The sequence below is a fragment of the Malus domestica genome, chromosome 05 (genome assembly GCF_042453785.1).
Source record: "Malus domestica chromosome 05, GDT2T_hap1".
Classification (NCBI taxonomy): Eukaryota; Viridiplantae; Streptophyta; class Magnoliopsida; order Rosales; family Rosaceae; genus Malus; species Malus domestica.
The window spans coordinates 36373771-36388026 of record NC_091665.1 but is presented as its reverse complement, the minus strand read 5'-3'; the positions used below and the strand labels follow the sequence as shown (position 1 = coordinate 36388026).

Below are 14256 nucleotides of genomic sequence, written 5' to 3'. Positions count from 1 at the left end.
ATGAAAGAGAGTTATTAACAAGAATAAAATAAAATAAACTACAAGATCTGATGTGCTTGCATAACACCATATACAATAGCACCAGATACAAGATTCTTACATGATATTTGATATTTCTAATTAGCATTTAGACGTACAAAACTCATGTGAAGATCAGAACGGTATTCGGTATATTGCAAGGAATGATATTTTTACAGTGAAATATGACGGCGAGACAAGATTTCTACTGGAGTGAATTGTAAAACAAAATTAATACCACTGATACACCAATAATGACGGGGAAAGCTGTGACTAAGTACAGTGCTCCATAGCCCTGCGAGATAAGAAACTGCGTATCAGGAACCCGAGGATTAGCTAAACCAGAAAACTATTCGCAACTCGTAATTCATGAGTACTTTGACAAGGTCCTCACATATATATGCATGTCAATCAAGCATTCATTTTGCAGAAGGCAGATAAACGATTAACTATGAGCTGTTTTCTGCCTTTGTATTGAATAAGGTTTTCGGAGTATTTTAGTACTGAATGATAGATTGCAATTACAAACATTATTTACTTATCACAATGGTGATACACTTTTCCATCTTACTTTTTTGTTGAAAGGAATGAAAAATTAGAGAAAATGATTGCATTTAGTGTAAAATCATAAAATAATTAGCAGCACATATTTGACAATTGCAAGAACTTGATAAGATCATTTTATCACAAGAAAGCCAAGGTAACAAACCAAAACCGACGGCACTTCATTTTCATCTTTAAGATCACCATCATCAATCTCAGCAGCTGTATCCCAATCAATCTTCAGTCTCTTAGCAGCCTCTTGAAGATCAATACCAGTGTCGGTCGCTCTTGCATACAGGGACTTACCAGGCTTTTTCTTCGCTGGTGTAATCTGAACCTGTACCATAAACAAAACATAGGAACAGATGAGCAAATTGATATCCAGTGTTAGTTAGAAACATAGATAAAGGTGAAAAAGCCTTGGTGATTCATCTAAGGAAAATTTCATATATTTGCTGTCTAAGATTTACAAGCTATTTAATTGGAATTCAGAGCTTGGCGTTTTATCCTAGGCTTCATGTTGTTTTTCCACTTACACATCAAAATCATCTCTAAAATTAATCATTTTATACCGAATTACAATAATACCTCTAGATTAGGCCATTGATTCATTTCTGCAGCCAGCAGTTTAAGAGCAAGTCGATTTTTTGGGATTTTTCCTTCATTCACCTAAATCACAGAATCACAAATTAGCATCACAATAATAGAATTACCTTTTCCAACTATTACCAAGTTTCCACTCTCATGATTTGAGAAGGGTATAAATATCAAAGCAAAGAGTTGGAATGACATAACGTACAATTTGTATAAATTAGGGGCACTCTGCATATCATTTTTATACTTTTGAAACCTTCCTTTTTCATTATAGTAAAGAAGCATAGCCAGTGAAGAAGAAAATTTGCATAGTGTCACCTATGTGAACAAATCATAAGAATTTCCATAGGGTCACTCCGCAAATCATTTCATCTAGCATAAGGAGAGGGTCACCTATGTGAATAATCAAACTCCGAAGTTCCAACACTTTGTATCTGGCGTGCATTCAAGCATCAAGGTGTTGTGCTAGGATAGCACCAAACCTTATGGAACCAACTCAAGCTAACCCACAGGAAATATATCAAATGGAATGCAAGAACAAAATATAAAAGAACACCAAGATTTTAACGAGGTTCCTCAACAGTCAATGTAACTGGAGTACGTCCTCGGAGCAGTAGGAGCTCACCCAATAATCCACTATCAACCAAATGGAAGTTTACAAAGTGTTGGCAATCTCACAACCCAAATAACCCAATACACCCAATAACTCTCACACACCAAAGAAACAAATAGAGAAAGAAATATAATGAATAATTTCTTCTCTATACATATAGCTCAAAGCTATTACAACAACAACTACTTTGGTGGATGATTACTAACCAAATGAAGCAGCAACTTCTTCTTTCTTTTGGGCTCTCTACAACTCTCCTTGCTCTCGGCAGAAAATGAGCTCCCTTACTGACAATGAGCTCTCCCTTCCTTATTTCTTCTATCCGAAAAAAAAACCATAATTATGGCTTTGAAAAAGCCACAAAACAAGGAAACATAATCATGTTGTCCTTTTTTTTCTTTTGATTTGTTTAATAGCCAAAAGCTTTTTTTATATTTTTGTTCTCCACTTGGCCACTTGGCCACTTATTCAACAATCTCCACCTTGGCCAAGTTCTGAAAAACGCCATGATAAGCCAACCAACACAATTAACACACAACATCACTCCCAAACACTAGCAAGAGAACAACTCATGCCGAGCCAAATGCTCCAAAACTCCTACTGCTCAACGCCTTCTTTATATAGGCATAATGTGAGCCAAGTTCAAGCAATGAACAAACTTGGCTACACCAACAACCTTAGTCAACATATCAGCGGGGTTATCTTTAGTTGAAATCTTCTGGAGAATGATTTCTCCTTCACCAACAACTTCACGAACAAAGTGATAACGCACATCTATGTGCTTGGTCCTCGCATGATGAACCTGATACTTAGCCAAATAAATGGCACTCTGACTATCACAATGTACCTCCACCTGCTTCTGATCAACCCCAAATCTCTAATCAGCCCATGTATCCAAATGACCTCCTTTATAGCTTCAGCAACTGCCATATATTCAGCCTCTGTAGTAGACAAGGCAACAGACGACTGCAAAATGGACCTCCAACAAACTGGCCCTTTAGCCATAGTAAACACATAGCCTGTAGTAGACTTCCTTCCATCCAGATCACCTGCATAATCTGAATTAACATAACCAACTGCAAAATGACCAATACCAGAGTCATCTCTCTCAAAGCATAAACCAACATCTCGAGTACCATGGAGATACCTCAATATCCACTTAGCTGCTTGCCAATGCTCTTTACCTGAATTATGCATATATCGACTCACCATGCCAACTGCATGAGCAATATCCGGTCTAGAGCATACCATTGCATACATCAAACTACCAACCAAATTTGCATATGGTATATTTTTCATTTGCAGCTTCTCTTTATCAGTTTTAGGACACTGTAGAAAACTCAATTTAAAATGAGGAGCCAAATGGGTACTAACCAGTTTGGTTGAATCATGAACTCCAAACTTCCGAATCAACTTCTCAAGGTATTGTCTTTGATTCAAACTGACCAAACCCTTCTCTCTATCTCTAGTGATCTCCATGCCAAGGATCTTCTTTCCTTCATCTCAAACTCATTCTTCATTTGCTTCTTCAATTTTTCAATCTCTTCAACATTCTTTGAGGCAATCAACATATCATCAACATATATCAATAAATAAATAAAAGACTCATCTTGCAACTTCTTGAAGTACACACAATAATCATATTGACTTCTAGAATAATTTTGGCCTCTCATAAATTTATCAAACCTCAAATACCATTGCCTTGGAAATTGCTTCAAGCCATAAAGTGATTTCTTCAACTTGCAAAACAAATTTTCCTTCCCTTTCACTATATACCCATCCGGTTGACACATATAGATCTTTTCATTCAAATCACCATGTAGAAAAGCCGTCTTCACATCGAGTTGCACAAGCTCAAGATCATATTGTGCAACAAGAGCTAACATAATACGAATTGAGGAGTGCTTCACAATCGGAGAAAATATTTCATTGTAGTCAATGCCCTCCTTTTGTACATACCCTTTAGCAACTAATCTTGCTTTAAATCTCACATTGCTTTTCTCATCAGCATCTTCCTTCTTGGCATACACCCATTTGCAACCGATAGCTTTCTTGTCCTTAGGCAATTTAGCTAACTCCCAAGTCTTGTTCTTCAAGAGAGAATTCATCTCATCACCCATGGCATTGCACCACCTCTCCTTCTCCTCACTCTCAATGGCTTCCTCGAAATTGGATGGAATCTCTTCAGTGATAATAAGAAGAGCAAAAGAAACATAGTCATTATACCGAGCTGGCTTGGTAATTTGTCTCTTTCCTCTGTTCATGGCAATAGACTCTTGAGGTGAAACTTGCTCTTCAACTTGGATAGAATCTTCAAGTTCAACTTCTTCAACATCCTCATGGTCTCCAACTTCTTCACTTATAGTGGCTTCGACATCAGCGGAAATAGGATTTGAAGTACCAGAAGCAACTTTCTCAAGCTCCACCTGTTGGACATCTTTCACATTCTTCTCAGAGATTTTGTACATACTTTCTTCATCAAATGTCACATCTCTGCTGATTACAAGTTTTTTCATCTTTGGGCACCACAACCTGTAACCTTTGACACCACTACTAAAACCAAGAAAGATAGCCTTTTTGGCTCTAGGATCAAGTTTATTTTCAGTCACATGAAAATAAGCAGGTGAACCAAAAATACGGATATAGTCATAATCAGAAGAAGGTTTTCCAGTCCATACCTCCATTGGTGTCTTACCCTGAACAGCAGCTGAGGGTAACCGGTTGATGATGTGACATGCATAATTAACTGCCTCTGCCCAAAATGACTTGCTTAAACCCGACTGAGACAACATACATTTAACCTTCTCAAGCAAGGTTCGATTCAATCTTTCTGCAACTCCATTTTGTTGTGGAGTTCCCCGAACACTGAAATGTCTCACAATTCCTTCCTATTTGCAAACTTTAAAGAAAGGATCGGATGTGTATTCACCACCATTATCAGATCTCAAAATTTTAATCTTTCTCCCAGTCTGGTTCTCAACCATTTTCTTCCAACCCAAGAAAATGCTCAACACCTCACTCTTGTGCTTCATAGTGTAGACCCAAGACCTTCTTGAATAATCATCAACAAAGGTCACGAACCAATGTCTACCACTCAAAGAGGGAGTCTTTGTAGGACCCCAAACATCCGAATGCACATAATCAAGAATGCCCTTCGTCTGATGTACAGCAGTACCAAACTTCACTCTAGTTTGCTTCCCCAAGACACAATGCTCGCAGAAATCAAGCTTACAAGTCGTGGCACCTTTTAAAAGACCGTTTTTCACAAGCCCTTGTAGAGCTTTCTCACCGGCATGGCCTAATCTCATATGCCACAGTCTAGTAGTATCTGAATCAGATGTGCCCATATTTTCAGAGACTACAGATGCTTCACCTGTCACAGTGCTTCCCTACAATAAATACAAATGGCCACATCGAGGAGCTTTCATCACAACAAGTGCACCATAAGTAACTTTCAATGTCTGTCCATCTGAATGAAACCTAAAGCCCTTGGATTCCAAAGTACCCAAAGAAATAAGATTTTTCTTCAAATTCGGTACATACCTAACACCTGTCAACTCTTTAACCATGCCATCATGCAACTTTAAACGAACTGTACCAATCCCTTTTGTTGTGCAAGGATTGTCATCTCCCATGAACACAACACCACCATCAAACTCTTTCAAGCTTGAAAACCAATTCTTGTGAGGAGTCATATGATGAGTACAACCCGTATCCAACACCCATTTAGTAGCACAATCAAATGATGAGGAAGTGGTTAAAGCAAAATAAAAAACATCTGTTTCAACCTCAGCAACATTGGCTTCAGAACTTTCTTTTCCTTTGGTCTTCAACTTAGGACAATCTTTCTTCCAATGACCCTTATTATGACAAAAGGCACATTCATCCTTTTCCAAGGTTTTTCTACCTTTAGAATTTCCTCTAGGTCGAGAGTGTGATTTTTTCCTACTAGAAGATGACTTCCTCTCCGACGATCTACCTCTAACAAATAAAGCTTCAGAGGTACTATCATGATTTTTATCTCTATGCCTCATTTCATAATTCATCAAGGCATTTGACACATCTTCAAATTTCACAGTTTCTTTACCATGCATAATAGTGGTAACAAAATGCTCATAAGAGTCCGGCAAGGAATTCAACAATATTAAGGCCTTATCTTCATCCTTAATATCCTCATCTAAATTTAACAAGTCGGCAATCAACTTATTAAAAGCATCAAGGTGTCTAATCATTTTTGTACCTTCTTTGTATTGAAAGCGGTAGAGCTTTTTCTTCAAGTGTAGCCGGTTCTCTGCACTCTTCGTCATATACTTGTCTTCCAATTTTTGCCATAACACACTTGCTACTGTCTCCCGCATCACAAAATACTTCTGAGTTTTTGCAAGGCACAACCGAATTGAAGAGCAAGCCCACAAATTTAATTTCTCCCATTCCGGCTTCGACATAGCTTCCGGCTTCTCTCTCAAAGCGGCAACAACACACTTGCTACCGTCTCCCGCATCACAAAATACTTCTGAGTTTTTGCAAGGCACAACCGAATTGAAGAGCAATCCCACAAATTTAATTTCTCCCATTCCGGCTTCGACATAGCTTCTGGCTTCTCTCCCAAAGCGGCAAGTAGATCTTGTTGAGCCAACACATCTTTGACCTCACATTGCCACATCCCGAAGTTGTTTGTGCCATCAAACTTTTCCACTTCGAACTTTGCATTTTGCACCGTAGTTCTTGCAAACCCGGAGCTGCTTCCAAAATGATTTTCATCTTGCCCATCTGATATCTTTGGCAACTAGACAGTACCCAAGAGCAACCAGTGCTCTGATACCAATTGTTGTGCTAGGATAGCACCAAACCTTATGGAACCAACTCAAGCTAACCCACAGAAAATATATCAAATGGAATGCAAGAACAAAATATAAAAGAACACCAAGATTTTAACGACGTTCCTCAACAGTCAGTGTAACTGGAGTACGTCCTCGGAGCAGTAGGAGCTCACCCAATAATTCACTATCAACCAAATGGAAGTTTACAAAGTGTTGGCAATCTCACAACCCAAATAACCCAATACACCCAATAACTCTCACACACCAAAGAAACAAATAGAGAAAGAAATATAATGAATAATTTCTTCTCTATACATATAGCTCAAAGCTATTACAACAACAATTACTTTGGTGGATGATTACTAACCAAATGAAGCAGCAACTTCTTCTTTCTTTTGGGCTCTCTACAACTCTCCTTGCTCTCGGCAGAAAATGAGCTCCCTTACTGACAATGAGCTCTCCCTTCCTTATTTCTTCTATCCGAAAAAAAAAACCATAATTATGGCTTTGAAAAAGCCACAAAACAAGCCACAAAACAAGGAAACATAATCATGTTGTCCTTTTTTTTCTTTTGATTTGTTTAATAGCCAAAAGCTTTTTTTATATATTTTGTTCTCCACTTGGCCACTTGGCCACTTATTCAACACAAGGATCATATACTTCGTGACTTGTGTAAACCAGTGAGGATATATAATTTTCTCTTACAACATGCGTGCTTTTGACCTAGTGAAGATGCATATCTAGTCAATGATGCTTCACCATCCAGTCGTCTTCAGCAAACTTTCATGGCTGACATCTAACAGTGATGGAAGAAATGCATCTACTGGAGGTTGTTCTATTATAATTATGAACTACTTAGCTGAAAGATTGCAATTTATGCATGTCAAACCAATTGAAGGGCTTTATTATAATGGTTCAGGTGAAAATAATAAGTGAATAGCTCTGAGGCCCTCCAATTGTGCAGGATTTCTTCGAGTCCATATAAGCGGCTAACCCACAAATTGGTATCAGAAAGTCAGTACTCAGTACATGAATAGACACCCTTCAATTGATCTTCCCAGCTACTTTGCATTCATGAATTCATTGTGTGAAGGTATGAAATGATTCCACCCAAACAATGCAAATACATGCTAATTTTGCTGTTTCATGAATCACGCTATCGAAAATTCGCCTAAAATAGCATAGTGTAGCAAGGGAATTAAAATGAAGGGCTTACTTCTTCAAGAACATCAGCCAATTCCTCCCTAGTAGGGGCATCAGGATCTTCAATGCCGAGGAGTCTCCTGCGCTCAACTTCTCGCAGGTCCTCAATCATAACAGTGAGCTTAACCTATCACAATGCACACCATCCCAAACTCGATCAAGACTCAAACTTCTTAACTTTAAAGCACATGGAGAAATGCATTTACTGAATTACACCATACCTCACTGAAAAGCATGTCTCTGTTCTTTCGGAGAAGCTCCAACACCTAACCAACAATAACAGTGTGTGAAATACTGAAATGAAAAGAAACCCATCAAAGAATGGAAGAAAGCAAGATATCCTTTTGATTTGGCCCACGTATTCGAGGTCTTCCGGGTCAGGGTCCGATTCATCTTCTTCATCTTCTTTGTCGTCTTCGTATTCTTCTTCGTCATCCTGGTCTTGTTGGGTAGTTGAAGAAGATGATGAAGAAGCTTGCAATTTCCTACCTTTCCTGCCGACGAGTGAGAGTGTGGTTCTTTTGAACGAGTGGCGGGGTGGGAGAGCAAGCTGAGGCCGTGAGTGGCGGCAGTGGGAGTGGCGTTGGTTGAGCCAGAGTGGGAGGGTTTGGACCCGACAAGAAGAAGAAGATGAGGAGGAGGAGGAGGTGGAGGAAGAAGTGAGTGGTGGCGGTGGCGCCACTTGGAGAATTTGCAAACCCATCACCACCTTCATTCTAAATGGCAGTTGAAATCCTTCATGAGCTTCTTGGTATTTGAATTTGTTAGCGATCAGAATTTACATGCATCGGCAAATTCTATCCCTTAATCTTCTACTCTACTGCTGGGGGTTGTCAATGGGCCGGATTGGGCTTCAACAAGATTAGGACAAATCAACGAGTCGGGTCAGGTTCAGATTTATCATGCAACATCACCGAGAAGCGATTTAATAACTATTTCGTTTTTAATTTTTCTGTTTAGTAACTGTCCTTATGCAAAAATTGAAAGGCAAATTTTAAAAATTCATAAAACTAGCTTTCAGTTATTTTGAAAACTGAAAACCTTTCCCAAATTCAGTTGAAGAATCATGAGCAATGAGAACTAAGCAAATGTTTTGAATGCAATTATAAACACACACCTTTCTATCTTCTCGCCTGTTTAATCTTTTATGTTGTTCTTCGTTTGATTTATCCAATCTCACAACCTTAAATAAAATGAGTAAAAAGAGTGTGTGAAAATAAGATCACTTAAAACTACATGGCTTTTCCACATGTAAAAATACTAAATTCTAAGGATTTTGATATAGGGAGCAAAAACATTTATGAGTGTTTACTTTCTAGAAAATGGCATTTTGCCCTTTCTGCTCATAACCAATAACTAGCTAATAGGATAATAGGAAGATAAATACTAAGGAGATTTTCTCAAAAGTGAGACTCTTAATGGACTCTCTGCCACCTCATTTTTTGGTGCAATATTTTCTAAATGCTTACTTTTTTACAGAGGAACTAACTTAGGCATCGGAGATCCATGGTCAAACCCTCCCACTCCTCGTGGACACCTTTGGTCCTTGATCAAAGATGTTGTTTGTTTTGTAGGTACATTTTTATCTAGATCAAAGGTGTAGAAATTTGCTACCACAATTGCGTGTTAGAGATTAGAGTGACCTAAAATTGTTCATCCGGAAGATGTATTTTAACTATTTTGGTGCAAGATTATTGTTCTTCTTGTGTAGGTTGAAGGACATTGCGTTGCGACTATGGTTCGTAGCGGAGGTCAGTACCTGGCAAAGTCTCGTGGATTTGATGTGAGGAGTAGGATTATGTCCACTCATATACCCATTTCCTTTCCTCCCCTCCTCTCACGCTTTATTTTTTGTCTTATTGTCTCTATAAAAAAAAATCAATATAAGATGTTAATGTGACTTAACCGTAATCGTTCAAGGAAAAGGAAAGGAAAAGGGAGAGAGATTAGGAAGGGAGAGAATTCTCCCTTGATGTGAGGGCAAGAAAGAATTGGGGAAAGGTTCATTTTGCCGTTGTCTCCAATTGACCATTAGGTTTTTTTTTTGTTTTTGTTTTTTCGTTTCTCCTTTCATAAAGGATCAAGTAAAGTTGGGCTTTTGTACATTGATTGACCCTTATATAGTTGGGCCTGACAAGATTTGAGGTGCTCCACAGCATATCATACGGGGCAAAATTTTAAAAGCCCCAACCCCTAATGAGTTTCTCATCTTGAACCTCAAGAAACATGGATGCACTGATGTCACAGACAATGCAAAAAAAATTGGTCACAGACAATGCAATCACTCCTATCAAATCGACCAGACAGGCATGGAGTTGGAAGGATTGATTATGATAGACAGACTTGTTAGTCTTAGGATAAACTGGGACGTGTCACGTGAAATGAAAGTGAAAAATGAAAGCACATCAATATTGACATTAAATATTAAATATTGTGGAAATGTGAATTCGGACTAAATTCTTGTTTTAGGAAGGGTTTATGTTTCCTTACTAAGTGTAACTTTATTTTTCGTATCAACGAAATTTTCTTGTACCATCGAAGTTTGGTTTTTTTATTTTTTTTTATTTTAGGGAAAGTAAATTCAAACCAAATTAATTATGATTAATAATCCAAAATCGATATCAATACAGTGCTATTCTAATACGTCATAAGCTTTGGGGTAAAATTTTATGTATCCTCAGATGGGATGGATTGCCCATGTAGTGGCAGTTGGAAATAAGAACCTTGCATGAGCTTATAAGTAAGTTGGACTACTATCATATTACCAATTGATTTTATGATGGAACATCAAGTTCTTTCATGGTATTAGAGCATGTAGTCCAACATGTGAAGCTAAACGGCCACACGGACTTCACGTCACCCCATTATGTTGTTCACGCGTTATGTTTGAAAATTCGTCACATGACGGGGCATGTTGAGAATGAATTCCAAATTGATGGGACGAGAGATCTTGCATGATCTTATAAGTAAATTGGGTTACTACTCATATTGCCAATAAATTTTACGGAAGAATTTTAAGGAATGACAAGATTACTCAATTTATTGATGTTGCATGATGATTATATGCAGCACGTGCACTGAAAAATATGGAACAAATTCAAAGGCATTATATTCCTAATTGCCACTATATATGCACTAATTTGGAATCAAACAAAAAGCATTCGAGTCTTTGACAACAAAGAAGCCAATTCTCCATTCTTGTTTCCCCCTAAAATCTCGAAAATCTTGAATAGATGGATAGAGAAGACTTACGAGAAGAACACGGCATGCAGAATTTCTGACAAATGATATTCGAACGTCCTACCAGCCATGCATGTGCACAATGCCACCATTGAAGAATTCTTGGCCATTGGCTATATGAGGAGACAATGGCAACAAGCTTTGTACAAGAGAGAATTTAAGCAAATAGTTTCTCTTGTCTATGGGATTTCACAGGACGAATTGGATCCACCTGAGTTGTTCTGCATACATATCTGCAACTTTATTCATGTCTTTTTGTTTGTACAATGTACGTGCATATAATTAAATGAATCTCACATTAATGGGATAGGAACCTTTCATATACTTGTAAATAAGTTGGACTGTTCTCCATATTGTTAATTGATTTTATATTAAAACCTCAACTTTCTTCATGTTATCAGAGCAGGTTGTCTCACGTGTGAAGCCTAACAGCCACGTGCACTCCATGTCACTTTGTTTGTTTGTATTGTCCATGTGTTAAGCTTGAAAGTTCGCCACATGTAAGCGGACGTGTTGAGATGAATTTGACATTGATAGGAGAAAAGACATTTCATGAACTTATTAGTAAGTTGTTTACTTCTCATATTGCCCATTGATTTTATAGTAGAACTTCAATTTCCTTCATAAGTAACACATATTTGGCAACATGTACGAACTTGTGAATGTAATATATAGAGACCTTTGTCTTGGCACTAATACAGAATAAGCATATACAGCAAGAGTACATTCATTGGCTTCTTTTATTTCATGCCAATCTAGTTCTTTTGTCTTGGTATACTATAAATATGTATATGAGTACGTAATGGACATGATGTCTACTAAAAAGATAATCTCATATATTGACAGGATTAGTTGCTTAAGGGGTAAAGTCATAAATTAGGGTTAGATACATACAATCATTTGTAATATATATATATATATCTTAATTACTGCTTTAATGGCACGGTTATGGCCATATATATCTCCTTACAAGAATGTGCAAACATTGTAAGTGGATCTTTCTTTCTCTGTCTCTCTCTCACACACAGACACTTTCATAAAACTGGTACTTAGTACGTTGTTTGGTGTCTATAAATAATGGGTTTCCAAGAGAATAAAATTGCAAAGACCGTAGATCATATCATGCAACAAAGCAACGTCCAAATTAATCAGAGATTCACATTTGGAAAAAAAAAATGCTTTCGTTGACGTTTTATTATCAATGGCTTCTTTACTTTAAATATATATTAACTTTGTTAATCATCAAAAGTAGACATATATTAACATCAAAAGTAGACATATGGACACCTATGTCTCTCCATTAAATCATGCATCTTCTATGTTTATACATATTCGTTTAGGAAAAATCCTAAAAAAGGCCATCTTTTTAGACCATGTTTTGTAAACCACATGATATGGTAGTTGATGATTTGACTACTATTTTTAATGATTTAAAGAAGAATTCCAACCACTAACCGGCACGACATAGGATTTACAAAATATGATTTAAAAAGATGGTTTCTCTAGTATCACTCATTGATTGGAACTTGGAACGGAAAAGAAAACCCAATTTGATATGTAGAAAGCAGAAGAGGTGCCTGCCTTTGTTTTGTTTAGTAAAAATCAGTCGTCTATATATTAGATTAGACAAATTAAGAGGAATCAAATCATCGAGCCATACATTCCATGACATGATCTATCTTTGTTTTATCAAGTTAATGAACGAAAAATACATGCATACTAAGATTGACTTTGTATTATGAGAAATTTGCTTATATACTAATTAGGAAATGGCTCCCTTAATTAATAATGTAAGAGATTAAATAATTTAAGCGTCAAATTGGATTCCTTTTTTTGTGGGGCGATTTTCACCCTCCTATATATATATATATATATACAAGACAGATGGATATATATGTTTTAGAGGAATGATTTTGAAAAAGGAAATATTAGAAAATATTCACAGCCCTTGTGAGTAAAACAATGATTAAAACTGTGTTATAGGTCTGATTAAACTATAAGAAAAGGAGATCCGCCTCTATGATCTCTACCTCTCTCTATCTTAATTTTTTTTTTTTTCCTCAAAATATATTATTTTCTAGTTTGTAGTGTTTTTTACTTTTAATTATTATGACCCACCACTTAGCAATAAGAAAGCGATCTAAAAGCTACGACGAACAAAAGGCAGGCTAATGAGAGGGACTAGCTTGTTTTCACTTGAAAAAATTAAGGAGTCTTTTAAAACGTTTTTAAAATGATTGAAAGCGTTTATAGAGAAAATGTTTTTAAATTTTAAAAGTACTTGAGGTGTTTCCTGCAAGAAGCATCAGGTATATGTTTTTTTTCAGAATTCACTTACATTTTTACTAAGAATGGGTTCCAAAAATATTTTTACCAAAAGAGTTATTAATTAGTCATTTTAGGAGCACTTCCAAATGAGCTCCAAGACAAGTCAATTACACCCATAGTAATGTCCAGCAATAAACCATTAAATTGTAGTCTGGTCGATTAGATAGTAATTACTAGGTAAGAAAAGAGAAATAGGCAAAATAAGCTTTAGGGCATCTCTAATGGGACAATGTAAAATTGAGATGCAAAAATCATATTTACATCTAATTTTATATTTCCATTACATGCAAATGAATGTTATAATCCAATGGGAATGATGTAAATTTAAGATCTCTTTTAATTTCTACCTTTGATTAGTGGGATCCATCACCAAAAAGATGTAAAAAAGAATGTAAACACATGTCTTTATTCATATCTTCTGGCAAGGATGGATAATTTACATTCCGCCAATAGAGAATTTTCCAGCAAAGAAAAATGTAAAAGACTCATTTCAAGGCATTTTGAATCTTCCATTGAAGATGCCGTTACTAGGCAAAAAAAAAAACTTACCTTTTGCTAAATTTCAAGCTATGTCATCAGATATTCTTATGAATCTAGTTTAAGGATTTTAGTTGGTGTTTAATTTCATTATTTTTAAGGGGAAAAGATAAACTTATGGATCATTTGAAATACATTGTTTTTTGTAGGTCATTACAAATATATTTTCTTTGAAATGAAAGAAAAAACCATCCAATTCTTTGAAATGAAAAAATGGGTGAATAACACTCCTTAAATATCTTAATGAGTTGTTATGGAAATGGTAAGGGGATAAGGATTAATTTGGATTTAGATTGTGACAACAATATACTGCTACAAATGCCTTCTCTTTACAAGAAAAAGACACAAAATTAAGTGATTATG

The 14256-nt window shown here is 36.5% G+C and overlaps 1 protein-coding gene and 1 long non-coding RNA gene across 3 annotated transcripts; both read right to left on the bottom strand.

The window, feature by feature from the left end:
* Positions 1-11: 11 nt before the first annotated feature.
* Positions 12-8586, bottom strand: LOC103409024 (ycf3-interacting protein 1, chloroplastic-like). 2 transcript variants are annotated; one of them, XM_070821259.1, is made up of 6 exons: positions 8130-8586; positions 8010-8055; positions 7802-7915; positions 1150-1230; positions 728-898; positions 12-313 (listed from the first exon to the last, which is right to left on the bottom strand). In XM_070821259.1, the coding sequence occupies exons 1-6, from the start codon at positions 8501-8503 to the stop codon at positions 224-226; spliced, it is 876 nt and encodes a 291-aa protein (XP_070677360.1). In that variant the 5' UTR covers positions 8504-8586; the 3' UTR covers positions 12-223. The 2 variants fall into 2 exon arrangements, with proteins under 2 accessions (XP_070677360.1, XP_028958725.1); XM_029102892.2 differs by having other exon boundaries at positions 8010-8054; positions 8147-8586.
* On the bottom strand, positions 1879-7058 carry LOC139195770 (uncharacterized). Its single transcript, XR_011580710.1, has 2 exons — positions 6953-7058; positions 1879-2083 (listed from the first exon to the last, which is right to left on the bottom strand). It is a non-coding gene; the product is annotated as an uncharacterized lncRNA (long non-coding RNA).
* Positions 8587-14256: the final 5670 nt, after the last annotated feature.